We start from the raw sequence: 14,035 nt of genomic DNA, 5'->3' as shown, positions 1-14,035 counted from the left end.
GCCAAAACCTTTATACAAAAATAAATGAATCGTTTTGGTATCAACCATTTATTCTCCCAATGTAATCACAGTATTGCATTCATACCCCTGCAAGAGTTAAAGAAAATAACATCTCTTGACCCTTTTTCAGAGCAAACAAATTGGCAGGGATTAGAACCGTCGTCATTTAACATCAGAGCCCAGGAACGGGGAGACCCTGTTGGGTCTGGGCCCACGGGCCCCTGCACCAGTAACCCCAGTGAGGTCACTGGTCTGGGCCCACGAGCCCCTGCACCAGTAACCCCAGTGAGGTCACTGGTCTGGGCCCACGGGCCCCTGCACCAGTAACCCCAGTGAGGTCACTGGTCTGGGCCCATAAGCCTCTGGACCAGTGACCTCAGTGATTCGACCGCGCTACGCTGCACGCGTCCCGCCAGAATCCCACCCGGCCGCATCGGCCCACCGGCCGTACGCGTCCCCGGAGGGCGGGGGGGGGGGGGGGGGGGGGCGCCTGCTCACGGCGCCAGGGTCCCTGGGTGCAGCAGCACCACCTGGCCTGCCAGCCCGGCCCCCACCCCGCCCTCGGGGACCACGTAGCGCGCCCCGTCCACGCTCCTCTTGGGGTCCATCTCCCTCAGCTGGCTGTTGCTCTCCGCCGCCGCCTCCAGACGCCACAGCTGGTAACGCAGGCTCTTGCCCTGCTTGGCCAGGATGTAGACCTCTCTGGGGGGGGCCCCCGTGGGGGGGTGGGGGGCCCCGGGCCCGCCGGCCAGGTGGAGCCAGGGCAGGGAGGGGTCCGGCTGGGCGTGGTCTCTGCGCACGCTGTCGACCCCCAGGAGGACGCCTGGAGGAGGGGGCTGGTGTTGGCTAGTGATGGCAGCCCTCGCATTTTAAACCAATAGCTAAACACTGTAACTACCGGCAACCATTATCAGTCAATTACAATTACATTGTACTTGTATGGCTCTTAATCACAGGTGCGGTCTCAAAGGGCTTCACAGGCCTTATATTTTATATTTAGTCACAAAGGTGTACCTAAACTTTGTAAGATATAAGATGCAATGTGCACCTTTCTGGAATAAGGTCTGCTCGGATTGAGCTCCCGGGCTAAACGGCTTAGCGCCTCCAGGACAACACGAGGGTCAGCCCCGCTGAGCGACCGCCTGTCCCCTCTGTGTTCACCTACCGGAGGCCACTGCCCAGTGCGCTCTGTGGCCACCGCGTTGGCACGGCTCGTGGTTGAAGTCCTCGTCGTATCTGTAGTGCACAAGGTCAAGGAGTCCCCTTCCACCGACCCAGCTGACATACATCAGAGGGAAGCAACATGGCTACCACCAGGTCCCCCCCTGAACACAGCTGTATTAACCAGTGTTCTCAATGCCCGGTGAAGATCCCCAGCGATCGAAACGTTGCCTGTTGATGGATCCGCTTCTGGAGCATTTAAACAGTGAGCAGACCCTCCTTCCTCTTATATTCAACACTGCTGTCTAGCCGCTGGGGATTACCTTTGGATGTGCGCAACAACCCTCTTTTTAACACTTCCTGAACACCTCAGTCAAATCCATAGTGTCCGACAGGGAAATCAGATTCTGGTCGTTACGGAGCGAACGGGGAGACGCTAATACGGGGTAGTGTGCGGGCATGGTGGGATCGAACCGGGATCCTTTTTGGATTCGTTCGCCCTAGCCTCTCTACACCATCCGTCCACACGTTCATTCCTTCAGGAACGCTCACTCGTTGTTGTGTTTGTTGTGTTAGTTGTGTTTGTTGGTGTGTTTGTTGTTGTGTTTGTTGTTGTGAATGTTGTTCTGTTTGTTGTTGTGTTTGTTGTGAATGTCGTTGGGTTTGTTGGTGTGTTTGTTGGTGTGTTTGTTGTTGTGTTTGTTGTTGTGTTTGTTGGTGTGTTTGTTGGTGTGAATGTTGTGTTTGTTGTTGTGTTTGTTGGTGTGTTTTTTTGTTGTGTTTGTTGTTGTGTTTGTTGTTGTGTTTGTGTACGAAGGATACGGGATGAGGACCGGCTTCCCAGCGCGCAGGTGAGCCACGATGGCCGCGGCGTTGGCCCCGCCCATACCTCCCGTCAGGAGGTCGGCCCGACAGCCACACACCTCCCCCGCCAGCAGGGCCATGTCCCGGGCTGGGGATGAGGTCAAGAGGTCAAGAGGTCAAGGGTCAGCCCCCGTGACATCAGCACCTTCACATACATTCAGCTGGCACTTAATGTACGCACTTAGCATTGTGCAGCGTCTTATCCTAGTTATCTCTGTTGAATACAGGGAACGGGTTAACCCACTTGGTTCTATGAACATCCTTGCTGTACCGACAGAGATATATTGTTATTTCTCTTTCTTCTGACATATTTACTTATTGTCAGTCGCTTTGGATAAAAGCGTCTGCTGAATGTCCTGAATGTGAATGTAATCGCCAGCCTCATATACATTGGGGGGCGGGACTGGACACTTACCTGAGAACATTTCCCCCTGGGCGGTGTACCCCCTTTTCAGCGCCGTCTCGACGATGGTCTCCATGGCGACCGGGCGCGCGGGCTGACGCAGGTGGGCCGCCATCCACAAGGCCACCAGACCGCACCTGAGCACCAGGGGCGAAGGTTAGCACCGCACCGCGCACCGCGGAGAACCACCGACACAGAGAGAGACCGCTGTGGTCAACACCTCATCACCGGGACATCGTTCACTTACTGTGGGCCATCCTGGATGAGCGACGGCACGTATTTGTTGAATAAGATCCACTGGAGATCTTTCCTAAAACTGGACCAGGGAAGCACAACGATGTGAGCATCTCTACACGTTGGACCATGAACCGTTAATTTGATGGAGATCCACCCCCTTCCGACCTGCTCTCCCTCTGGGTGAGAAGCAGGCGGGCTTCGGCGTGGTCGCCCTCCACTGGCCGTCTGCCTTCTGCTATGGCCTGGTACAGCCTCTTCTGGGTGGGCTGTGGGTCTTTGGGAGCTGGGGGTGGGGGTGGTGGAGGTGGTGGCATGGGCACCTCCATCGACGTGTTTAGTGATTCCTGGGGCTCCTCTGAAGTGACTAAAGTGTACATGTTGCTCTACTATTCAGATGAGCCTGAGCCAATAACTGCATTGACTTGTTTAGCCATGGAGGGTGTGTGATTAGCTTAAATGGCTAAAACTTACCAACCGGGAGTTTATAAGTGTTAAATCCGCATGGATATTCAGCTTTATTCCAGTCAGTCTGTCACATCATGTCCCAATGGCGACCTAACTCCCTGTCAACGTCATTATACAAAATTAGTACATTAGTTCACTCTTCTTTACTGTGCGAAACAAACCGGCGCTGTTGTTATAACCATATTTAGCAGCATCCTGCTCGACCAATGGGAACTCGAAACGGGAATTGGAACGTACCAATCGTAGTCTCGTTGTATCTGTATTTACGCGAGAGTTCAGAGTGAGATTTGAGGTGAAGTGTGTCGTTTCATTCATCGTAGCCTCTGTGGGTTTTCGTTGACGCGGTTAGTTTCAAAAACGTAAGTATTCTGTTTTAATTTGAAGCTAAGTTGTCAAATAAGTTGTCTTTTGATTCCTCCGCACATGTTCGATGTGTTTTAACAGAATACCATCAACAATAGGTAGCAAATAGAAGGAGAAGCGAGGCTAACTAATCGCCTGGTGGTAGCTCAGATGCTAACATGCTAACACGCTAACACGCTGACCCAGCTCAACCAAACCGCTCTGTGATGAACCGGTTCTGAGGTGTATCTTGTCTGTTTGAAACATCTTATTTAGGAGGAGAGGATGGCGGTCCCGGACGTGCGACTCAACCATACTATCTACATCAACAACTTGAACGAGAAGATCAAGAAAGATGGTACGGTCCAGTCTCGACCATCAGGGTGGCGGTAGACTGAACGTTACACTAAAGGTTAAAGCTAAGGATGTTCCCTTTCTTACAGAGTTGAAGAAGTCCCTGTACGCCATCTTCTCGCAGTTCGGGCAGATCCTGGACATTCTGGTGGCAATAAACCTGAAGATGAAGGGGCAGGCCTTTGTGATCTTCAAGGAGGTCAACAGCGCCTCCAACGCGCTGCGGTCGATGCAGGGATTCCCCTTCTACGACAAACCCATGGTGCGTCCAATACTAGCATGTGCCATGTGGCTCAGGAGGTACAGCAGGTAGGCTGGTAACCAGAAGGTTGCTAGTTCGATCCGTGGCTCCTCGCGGAGTGTCGAGGTGTCCCTTAGCAAGACACTACTCACCCTGACTGCGCCTTGCATGGCTGACTCCGCCGTCGGTGTGTGAATGTGTGCATGAACGGGTGAATGTGAGGCAATACTGTAAAGCGCTTTGAGCGGCCACTGGTTAGAAAAGCACTATATAAATTCAGTCAATTTACCATTTAGAGCATTTACCAGTGCGCCTTTACAACATGTGTCTAAGGACCAATCCCATTTCTACCCCTTCCCCCTTCCCCTTACCCTTCCCCCTTGTTTTGAAGGGGTAGAAAAGGGATTGGGCCTTAATGTGGACCATGAGTCTGAGCCCCGTGGTTATACCTGTGGCTGATCACTCTGTTATTATCGATGCCCCCTACAGCGAATCCAGTACGCCAAACTAGACTCTGACATCATCGCCAAGATGAAGGGGACCTTCGTGGAGCGGGACCGCAAGAAGGAGAAGAGAAAGGTCAAGGGGGCAGAGGGCCCCGGGGGCAAGAAGGGCGTGCCGGGGGCCCCCGTGGCCCTGGGCCCCGGGGGAGCCGGTGCCATGCCGGTGAGTAGACCTACTGGCCCAGTTTTTCAATTTTTTTTAATCTGGATCAAATTGCTTCGGTGTCCCATGTTTTGTTCTCCAGGATCACCTGATCCGTTTTACTTTTATGCCAGTTTTTAAAGGATCGTTGGATTGGCCCACTGTGATCCAAATACCGAATTTCAGGACTTTGTCCACCCTTCCGATGTGATCAGGGTAATCCTGTTTGGATCAAATAGATCCCAAACCAAGTTCAAAGTTTTGAAAAACCCAAAGGGCCAGTTTGATCCAGATCAAATGTAAAATGGGATTACACGATCTGTTCTTAGTTCGGAATCCCTCTTTTGCTTTGAAAAACCCATTTCCAAGATTTGAACTGATCCAAAATCCTACTGGATACCTTTTTGAAAATAAAAAAAACGGGGCCCAGGAGACACTGGTTCAAAGATCATCTATGATCAGGAGAGGTTTTGGGAGACTAGTTGTCTTCTGACAGGAAGGCTGGCCTAAGAAAGCGGATTCTTAAGCGTACCGGTAAAACTGTTGAAGTGCTTTGACCAATGGCAGTGGAGGAACAACAGTGGAGGAACAAACCACGACCATACAAGAGTATGGTCGTGGTTTCAAACGCGCAGAACGTCAGAGCAGGCGACGGCGCAGTGTGGGACTTCTCGTTCAGCATACGGGCGTCCCTCCCCGTATACGTGGCTCCTGTGTCCGACTGGAGGCCAGGCGGTGAACGTTCTTCATGGTGGGTCTCTTACACCGTGCTGTGTCCCTCCTGTAGGGGATGCCTCCCATGAGCCAGGCACCACGCATGATGGCCATGCCCGGCCAGCCGCCCTACATGCCTCCCCCAGGGATGATGCCTCCCCCTGGGATGGCCCCTGGCCAGATGCCCCCTGGGTCCATGCCCCCGGGCCAGATGATGCCCGGACAGATGCCTGGTCAGATGCCGCAGCAGGTAATGTCCAGCTACATTATTGTGTGTGTGTGTGTGTGTGTGAGAGAGGGTGACAGTGTGTAACTTAATGCTCCTCTTGGTTCCAGATCGCGGAGAACCCTCCCAACCACATCCTGTTCCTCACCAACCTGCCGGAGGAGACCAACGAGCTCATGCTGTCCATGCTCTTCAACCAGTCAGTACCCCCCCCCCCCCCACGATCTATGGATCGACCCATATGGATGTTTAGGGATCTCCGATTTTTCTTGGGCCGATATTTGGAGCCGATACTGCTTTTGCTCCCTCAATTGACGTCATAAAAATCACACAATGATAACAAATGTTACATGTCTCAATTTAAAGAAGGAACATTTATTGAACTGTCAGTAAATCGTGGCGGGGGAAAAAATCCTCAGATGCCGATACGCGTAAAGAAACGCAAATATCGGACGATAATATCGGCCTGGGGGTCGATACATTGGCCGATCAGTACTCGGTCCCCCCTGGGGGTCGCTAACCCCTCTCCCCCCCCCCCCTCCCTCCCCCAGGTTCCCGGGCTTCAAGGAGGTGCGGTTGGTCCCCGGGCGCCACGACATCGCCTTCGTGGAGTTTGATAACGACGTGCAGGCGGGGGCCGCCAGAGACGCCCTGCAGGGCTTCAAGATCACGCAGACCAACGCCATGAAGATCTCCTTCGCCAAGAAGTAGTCCGCCCCGCACACAGACACTGGGCCGGGACCCCACTGGGGGGTCGAACCTCGGCCTGTAACTCAGCGTTGGGTTAGACCCCAAATAACTCTTCCACAAGTCTTGGCTGTTCAGCGTAAGTATTGATTGCATCAAGTTGCCATGAAATCGCTGCAGACGTGTTCGCACCGTGCTTGATTACGTTGGCATCGGCTCATCAGACGGTAAAACATGCAAGTCGGTTTTCACAATTAACAAACGCCCAAATTCTTTTCTATACGTAGCGTTCAGGCAACTTGCTGTTCATTCCTTTTTAACTTGTTTGTCATGAGGCATTGCACCCAGAGTCTGGTTTACCGGACATTGAACCTGGAGCTTTTGTTTTTAAATAAAAACCTTTGTATCTGAGATCGACGTGTCTTTTGTGATTTTGTTTAAAAAAAGTTGTCTCTTCTCCAGCAGATGGTGCTAAAGACTAAATTGACCACATTGAATACGAAATACTTGATAGTATATGGATTGGATGGATATATGGATTCTGGATCTATAATAATGGATTGTAAATGGGTTCACTACAGAAGAAAGCGGCTGCTACCGAAACCTATTATTAATTAGTTCTTATTAAATAGGGTAATGCATTTGAATTCTGTCCTGTGCTTTTCCCAACATCCAAATGGACACTTAAGATGCATCCATACTATACTGATTCTGATTTCCCTAAACAGCCTTCACGTCTTGGTGCCTTATTCTACCGTTCCTAAACATATTTAAAGCAGCACGTCAATATCGTGCTCCAACATATGTTTGACTTGTGGCAAAACTGTTCAAGTCTCCACGTGCCTCCAAAGATCAAGCAGGCTTCTGATGTTGATCATGCAAATGTCTTTCATAACTTGATCGACTTTGAATCCTGTTTGTCCCTATGGAAATGTGGTACCTTTTTGAACACATGCTGTCGACATGAGGAAAATTCAAATACACAATTTAGACCTGCACAGAAAGACACTTGACTTAGTTATGGATAAGGCCGTTAAGGTCCCGAGTTCTTTTAATGCGATGGAACAGTGGAAGCTCTGCCCTCAGCCAGCAGGTGTGTGTGTCAACATACCACTTTCACCTCTGTTATGGTTTTGCATGGCTTTGATCATTTGTACCCACCCAGTAAAGGGTTGTTCACGAGCAGGGGCTGATGCAGGAGGAAGCGGTTGTATTGTTTATTTCAGCGGTTGCTAGGCTGCTACACGCACAAGATATCGGGGAAACCCCAGAAAGTTGTGCGTGCTGCACCCGAGCCAGATCTCCTCTAGTGGTCTCGGGTCAGACCTCCTCTAGTGGTCTCTGGAGTCAGACCTCCTCTAGTGGTCTCTGGAGTCAGACAGACCTCCTCTAGTGGTCCCTGGAGTCAGACCTCCTCTAGTGGTCTCTGGGGTCAGACCTCCTCTAGTGGTCTCTGGAGTCAGACCTCCTCTAGTGGTCTCTGGAGTCAGACCTCCTCTAGTGGTCTCTGGGGTCAGACCTCCTCTAGTGGTCTCTGGAGTCAGACCTCCTCTAGTGGTCTCTGGGGTCAGACCTCCTCTAGTGGTCTCTGGAGTCAGACAGACCTCTAGTGGTCTCTGGAGTCAGACCTCCTCTAGTGGTCTCTGGAGTCAGACAGACCTCCTCTAGTGGTCTCTGGGGTCAGACCTCCTCTAGTGGTCTCTGGAGTCAGACAGACCTCCTCTAGTGGTCTCTGGAGTCAGACAGACCTCCTCTAGTGGTCTCTGGAGTCAGACCTCCTCTAGTGGTCTCTGGAGTCAGACCTCCTCTAGTGGTCTCTGGAGTCAGACCTCCTCTAGTGGTCTCTGGGGTCAGACCTCCTCTACCGGTCTCTGTGGAGGCTGGAGGCCAGCTGGCCTCCGGGTCACGGCTGCTGTATGCAGATCAGCAGCGGCTGTGAGAGCCGTCTGTTCGGACCCGGGTCAGCCTGGGGTACCAGCACCGGTTGCCAGGGCGCTCTTAAGCAACACGGCGGCGGAGTTAGGGTACGGGGAAGGAGAAACGAACAGCGGAAGAACGTTTGCATGAATCCATTTGATTCATGCCATGAAGAACATGCTTCATTGTCTGTGGTTTCCAGTCCGACACAGGAGCCATGGAGCGGACGGGTGGAAAGTATGCAGGGAAAGCCGCCAATATGCTAAACGAGGCGTCCCACTGCGCTTTCATCCTACTCTCTGACGTTCTGCGTGGAGTGAAACCACGCATTCAGCTCTAGGATTGTTCCTCCACTACACTGGTCAAAGCGTTATTCATTGTGCCATACCTTCATTGTCTTCGTAATTAGCTTCCTTAAAAAGGCTTTAAAAAGGGCAATTAGAGTCTTAATTGGTCAAATATGCCAAAAGCCCAATGCGCTTTAAATCAGCAGAAATTCTGGTGATGCTGGCTCTCCAAACTTCCGGTGACATGTTTGAAGACTGACCACTCAACACACAAACACGCACGCACACGCGCACACGCACACACGCATGAACACGCACGGTCTCACGTTTAGACATAAGTTAGATTTGTAGCATTAAAAGACATTAAGTGACAGGACGACTCATAAGCAAAGCGAAAACCCCAGGGCGCAAGCATTCGTGTTCATTTGAAACCAAACCGACAGGAGCGCGCACCAAACTGACGCGCGCAATGGGAGCGAGAGGACGGATATTCCCCGCCTCGGGACACACCCTCCTCCAGCCTCGGGACACACCCTCCTCCCGCTCCTTCTCCGCCAGTGAGAGGATGTTTCCCACACTGAAGCCTCCGCCGCGGGGGGACACGGATCACTCTGACCAATGAAGAGCCGCTCCGAGGAGGAGACGAGAGGGAGATGCATTCATCGCGGAGGGGAGAGAGCAGCGGGCTGGATGTTCCTCTCACACACATCCTCCACACACCGGACTATCCGACGGTAGGGCTACCGGGAACATAGTCTAGTTGAGCTGTTGTGGCACGCGGATCAGGCGAGAGGACGGACACACACACACACACACACACACACACACACACACACACACACACACACACACACACACACACACACACACACACACACACACACACACACACACACACGCACCTGGTGGCACCGCGGAGCGAAAGGCTAATTGGGATCGAGAGTTCAAGTCGAGCAGGCTGGACGTCTAAAGCCTCTTAACGCAGGAGGAGGAACACCGCACGAGGGGAGTGCGTTCAGCGCCTGTGTTTGTGCGACTACCGCCCTTGGAGAGCCACCCTGGACCCAGCCCCACGCGGGGAGGAGGAGAGGCACCGGCGGCCAGGGGGGCCTTCGCTGGGGAAGACTAACCCGAGTGGATAAAGACGGGGATGGTTTTCGTTCACCGGACACGTTGAACCGGCTCCGCGCGTAGAGTTGCGCATTTATGAGAGTGGACTAAAAGGTGCGACTCAATGCGCCCGCCTTCAGTCCCGACGTAGAGACGCGGAGATGGAGAGAGAAAGAGCGCATGGTCCCACTCGGTCCGGTCCACAGGGGAGGAGAGGCCAGCTGGACCGCGGCAGCAGCGCCCCCGGAGAGGCGCAGCTCCGGCGCACCGTCCTGTTCCTCTGCGCCCTCTCGGTGCAACCGCAGGTAAGCCACCGATTAGCGGCTATTCTGGGCATCTCTTTACGCGGCGGAGATATCTACTTTTTCAAACAACTGAACACTTAATCGTGGTGTGAAACCATCCCTCCGGTGCCCAAACGGTGCCACCACAGCACCGTGTATGCTGTGTCCCCGCCGGGGTCTAGCACCACGGCGCACGGCCACCTGTTGCTCGGCTCCCCGGCTTCTGCCGCTTGGAGCTCCGCGGCCGGATTTCGTAAAATAAATAAATAGTTTTAAACTAGTTAAGCTACTACTGTTAGTTATAGCATTGCAAATGGGTCAGTATTATGTCAGTGATGGTCAGTAATATAGGCTAGTTGTAGATGATGGCAGATTAATGCGCTTTCTCTGAACCAGCGTGCAGATCGTCTATTGTTGGTGAGCAGACCAGTAGGAGGATATTTGCATTTCCAATGGCTGCGTCGCCATAACAAAACACGCTTACGGGTGAATGTGTGTTTGTTTCCAATGTAATCTCTCCGCGTCAGACTTCAGCGGAAAGCTTTACGCATGACTCCGATTGTTCGCTGGCTTCAAGACATTTGTGAAAGCTTCCCTTAGGATTTTTGCGAAGAATCAGAGGTGCCATGTTCCTTTTGCCTCAACAATAACGTTTTCCTTTCAATATTTTATCTCCATCGATTGATTTTGATTGCATCAGATGTTAGCCAAGGCGAAGGAAGCCTCAACACGAGACATTGGATGATGTTAGATGTTTATCAGAATCATAATTTGTGGAAAAATTTAATTTCCGATTGTCAATGGGGCTTGAGATAGTATGTGTGATTGGGTGTCTTTGTGTGTGCAGCGGGTTGGTATGTATGTGTGTGTGTGTGTGTGTGTGGGGGGGGGGGGGGGGGGGGGGGGGGGGTGGTTGTGTGTGTCCTAGTGTCTGAATGTGTGCGTGCGTGTGTGAGTGTTTGTGTGTGTGTGTGTGTGTGTGTGTGTGTGTGTGTGTGTGTGTGTGTGTGTGTGTGTGAGTGTGAGTGTGAGTGTGTGAGTGTGTGTGTGTGTATGTGTGTGTGTGTGGTCGGTATGCATGCATGCATCCATGCATGTGTGTGTGTGTGTGTGTGTGTGTGGGAGGAGGGGGCTATGTTTTTCCTCTACAGTAAACACAGCATGTTCAAATTGGGTGTGTGTGCGGAGCCAGCAGGGCCATGCAGAGTGACTCTGGGGCGTGTGAATGCTGAGATAGAGCTGCACATGTCTCTCTCTCTCTCTCTCTCTCTCTCTCTCTCTCTCTCTCTCTCTCTCTCTCTCTCTCTCTCTCTCTCTCTCTCTCTCTCTCTCTCTCTCTCTCCCCTCTCTCTCCTCTCTCTCTCCCCCCTCTCTCTCTCTCTCTCTCTCTCTCTCTCTCTCTCTCTCTCTCTCCTCTCTCTCCCCTCTCTCTCCCCTCTCTCTCTCTCTCTCTCTCTCTCTCCCCCGTTATGCCTCACCCCTCGGCTGTAACCCCCGCCTGCTCCTGCCCGCACTGCAGTGGGAAGAAGTGGAGTCCTCACTGTTGTTTAGAGAGAGGAGTGAGAGGAGTGAGGTGGGAGAGGAGTGAGGTGGGAGAGGAGTGAGATGGGAGAGGAGTGAGAGGAGTGAGGTGGGAGAGGAGTGAGATGGGAGAGGAGTGAGGTGGGAGAGGAGTGAGATGGAGAGGAGAGAGGAGTGAGAGGAGTGAGGTGGGAGAGGAGTGAGATGGGAGAGGAGTGAGGTGGGAGAGGAGTGAGATGGGAGAGGAGAGAGGAGTGAGAGGAGTGAGGTGGGAGAGGAGTGAGGTGGGAGAGGAGTGAGGTGGGAGAGGAGTGAGATGGGAGAGGAGTGAGATGGGAGAGGAGTGAGATGGGAGAGGCGTGGGGAGAGAAAGGAGTGAGAGGAAAGAGTGGGTGAAAGAATGCACTTTTCTGTTCTGGTGAACCCACCAAAACAATTCAGCAGTCCCTCACTCTGAGTCCCACACTCTGAGTCTCTCTCTCTGAGTCTCTCTCTCTGAGTCTCTCACTCTGAGTCTCTCACTCTCTGAGTCTCTCTCTCTGAGTCTCTCACTCTGAGTCTCTCACTCTCTGAGTCCCTCACTCTGAGTCTCTCACTCTGAGTCTCTCACTCTCTGAGTCTCTCACTCTCTGAGTCCCTCTCTGAGTCTCTCACTCTCTGAGTCCCTCTCTGAGTCTCTCACTCTCTGAGTCTCTCTCTCTCTGAGTCTCTCTCTTCTGAGTCTCTCTCTCTGAGTCTCTCACTCTCTGAGTCTCTCACTCTCTGAGTCTCTCACTCTGAGTCTCTCTCTCTCTGAGTCTCTCACTCTCTGAGTCTCTCTCTCTCTGAGTCTCTCACTCTCTGAGTCTCTCTCTCTCTGAGTCTCTCACTCTGAGTCTCTCTCTCTGAGTCTCTCACTCTCTGAGTCGCTCTCTCTCTCTGAGTCTCTCACTCTCTGAGTCTCTCTCTCTCTCTCTGAGTCTCTCACTCTCTGAGTCTCTCTCTCTCTCTCTCTGAGTCTCTCACTCTCTGAGTCTCTCTCTCTCTGAGTCTCTCACTCTGAGTCTCTCTCTCTGAGTCTCTCTCTCTCTGAGTCTCTCTCTCTTGAGTCTCTCACTCTCTGAGTCTCTCTCTCTCTGAGTCTCTCTCTCTCTGAGTCTCTCTCTCTTGAGTCTCTCACTCTCTGAGTCTATCTCTCTCTGAGTCTCTCTCTCTCTGAGTCTCTCTCTCTTGAGTCTCTCACTCTCTGAGTCTCTCTCTCTCTGAGTCTCTCTCTCTCTGAGTCTCTCACTCTGAGTCTCTCTCTCTCTGAGTCTCTCACTCTCTGAGTCGCTCTCTCTCTCTGAGTCTCTCTCTCTCTGAGTCTCTCTCTCTTGAGTCTCTCACTCTCTGAGTCTCTCTCTCTCTGAGTCTCTCACTCTCTGAGTCTCTCTCTCTGAGTCTCTCACTCTCTGAGTCGCTCTCTCTTTCTGAGTCTCTCTCTCTCTTGAGTCTCTCACTCTCTGAGTCTCTCACTCTCAGAGTCTCTTGGAGATGGAGGAAGAATCGACTCTTGCTGCTAGTTTTTGGAACCCCCTAAATCCTGAATTAAATGTAAAGAACCACGGGCTGGATGTGATGGCGGGGAGGAGGGGGGCAGTGGTCCCCCCTACCTGGGCAGGCGCCCCCCCTGAGCCTGCAGACCGGAGGGGGACCCCCGCTCCATGACCCGGGGGGGGGGAGGGGGGGGGGGGAGGGTGTCCCGGGGGGGTGAGCCCGGGCCCTCTCCCTCTCAGGGGCCACGACACAGCGCTGAAACGCTGGTATGCACGGAATGGCTCAGGGGGGGGGGGGGGGCAGGGGGATGCGGGGGGGAGAAAGGGGGGAGGGAGGAAGGGGGAAGGGGGAGTGAGTGATGAGGGCCACTGTATCTCCACGGCTCTTTGATGTGGAGCGGTCCCACCGCCACTCCCCCCTCCACCCAGGGACAGACAGACAGGGACGGAGAGACAGACAGGGGACAGAGAGACAGACAGACAGACAGACAGACAGACAGACAGACAGACAGGGGACAGAGAGACAGACAGGGGACAGAGAGACAGACAGACAGACAGACAGACAGACAGGGGACAGAGAGACAGACAGACAGACAGACAGACAGACAGACAGACAGACAGACGACAGAGAGACAGACAGACAGACAGACAGACAGACAGACAGACAGACAGGGGACAGAGAGACAGACAGGGGACGGAGAGACAGACAGGGGACAGAGAGACAGACAGGGGATGGAGAGACAGACAGGGGACGGAGAGACAGACAGGGGACAGAGAGACAGACAGGGGACGGAGAGACAGACAGGGGACGGAGAGACAGACAGGGGATAGACAGACAGACAGGGGACAGACAGACAGACAGGGGACAGACAGACAGACAGACAGACAGACAGACAGACAGACAGACAGACAGACAGACAGGCTATGTCAGCGAGAGACAACAATGGGTCGACTGATGTTCCATAACGCGCCCCTGGCTGAGTGGGATTGGTCCTGGCAGGATTAGCATGTTCCCATGTACACGCCAGCGAGGAGCACGGCTTCTCGGTGTTTTGCTGCAATA

The 14,035-nt window shown here is 52.9% G+C and overlaps 2 protein-coding genes across 4 annotated transcripts; one reads left to right on the top strand and one right to left on the bottom strand.

The window, feature by feature from the left end:
* Positions 1-29: 29 nt before the first annotated feature.
* On the bottom strand, positions 30-3,334 carry actmap (actin maturation protease). Of its 2 annotated transcripts, XM_060074983.1 has the most exons (7): positions 3,137-3,334; positions 2,831-3,029; positions 2,676-2,744; positions 2,441-2,565; positions 1,984-2,113; positions 1,166-1,236; positions 30-823 (listed from the first exon to the last, which is right to left on the bottom strand). In XM_060074983.1, the coding sequence occupies exons 2-7, from the start codon at positions 2,989-2,991 to the stop codon at positions 495-497; spliced, it is 885 nt and encodes a 294-aa protein (XP_059930966.1). In that variant the 5' UTR covers positions 2,992-3,029; positions 3,137-3,334; the 3' UTR covers positions 30-494. The 2 variants fall into 2 exon arrangements, with proteins under 2 accessions (XP_059930966.1, XP_059930965.1); XM_060074982.1 differs by having other exon boundaries at positions 2,831-3,334.
* A 47-nt stretch (positions 3,335-3,381) lies between these two features.
* snrpa (small nuclear ribonucleoprotein polypeptide A) lies at positions 3,382-6,750 on the top strand. 2 transcript variants are annotated; one of them, XM_060074990.1, is made up of 7 exons: positions 3,382-3,489; positions 3,749-3,830; positions 3,916-4,088; positions 4,557-4,733; positions 5,500-5,676; positions 5,763-5,851; positions 6,204-6,750. In XM_060074990.1, exons 2-7 carry the CDS (start codon positions 3,758-3,760, stop codon positions 6,361-6,363), a joined length of 849 nt encoding a protein of 282 aa, XP_059930973.1. In that variant the 5' UTR covers positions 3,382-3,489; positions 3,749-3,757; the 3' UTR covers positions 6,364-6,750. The 2 variants fall into 2 exon arrangements, with proteins under 2 accessions (XP_059930973.1, XP_059930974.1); XM_060074991.1 differs by having other exon boundaries at positions 3,411-3,489; positions 3,752-3,830.
* The last annotated feature ends 7,285 nt before the right edge of the window (positions 6,751-14,035 follow it).

The sequence above is a fragment of the Gadus macrocephalus genome, chromosome 16 (assembly GCF_031168955.1).
Source record: "Gadus macrocephalus chromosome 16, ASM3116895v1".
In the NCBI taxonomy this organism is placed as follows: domain Eukaryota; kingdom Metazoa; phylum Chordata; class Actinopteri; order Gadiformes; family Gadidae; genus Gadus; species Gadus macrocephalus.
The sequence above is the reverse complement of the archived record's forward strand: the minus strand, read 5'-3'. Positions and strand labels throughout refer to the sequence as shown.

Bases quoted from the DNA above. Each gene is read 5' to 3' on its own strand.
- actmap (XM_060074982.1), bottom strand. From the start codon at position 3,042: ATGTACACTTTAGTCACTTCAGAGGAGCCCCAGGAATCACTAAACACG. The intron at 2,114-2,440 runs GTAAGTGTCCAG...CCTCATCCCCAG, and splicing joins CCAGGGGGAAATGTTCTCAG to CCCGGGACATGGCCCTGCTG. The intron at 1,237-1,983 runs GTATCCTTCGTA...TGTGCACTACAG, and splicing joins GGGAAGCCGGTCCTCATCCC to ATACGACGAGGACTTCAACC.
- snrpa (XM_060074990.1), top strand. From the start codon at position 3,758: ATGGCGGTCCCGGACGTGCGACTCAACCATACTATCTACATCAACAAC. The intron at 4,089-4,556 runs GTGCGTCCAATA...TGCCCCCTACAG, and splicing joins CCTTCTACGACAAACCCATG to CGAATCCAGTACGCCAAACT. The intron at 5,852-6,203 runs GTCAGTACCCCC...TCCCTCCCCCAG, and splicing joins CTGTCCATGCTCTTCAACCA to GTTCCCGGGCTTCAAGGAGG.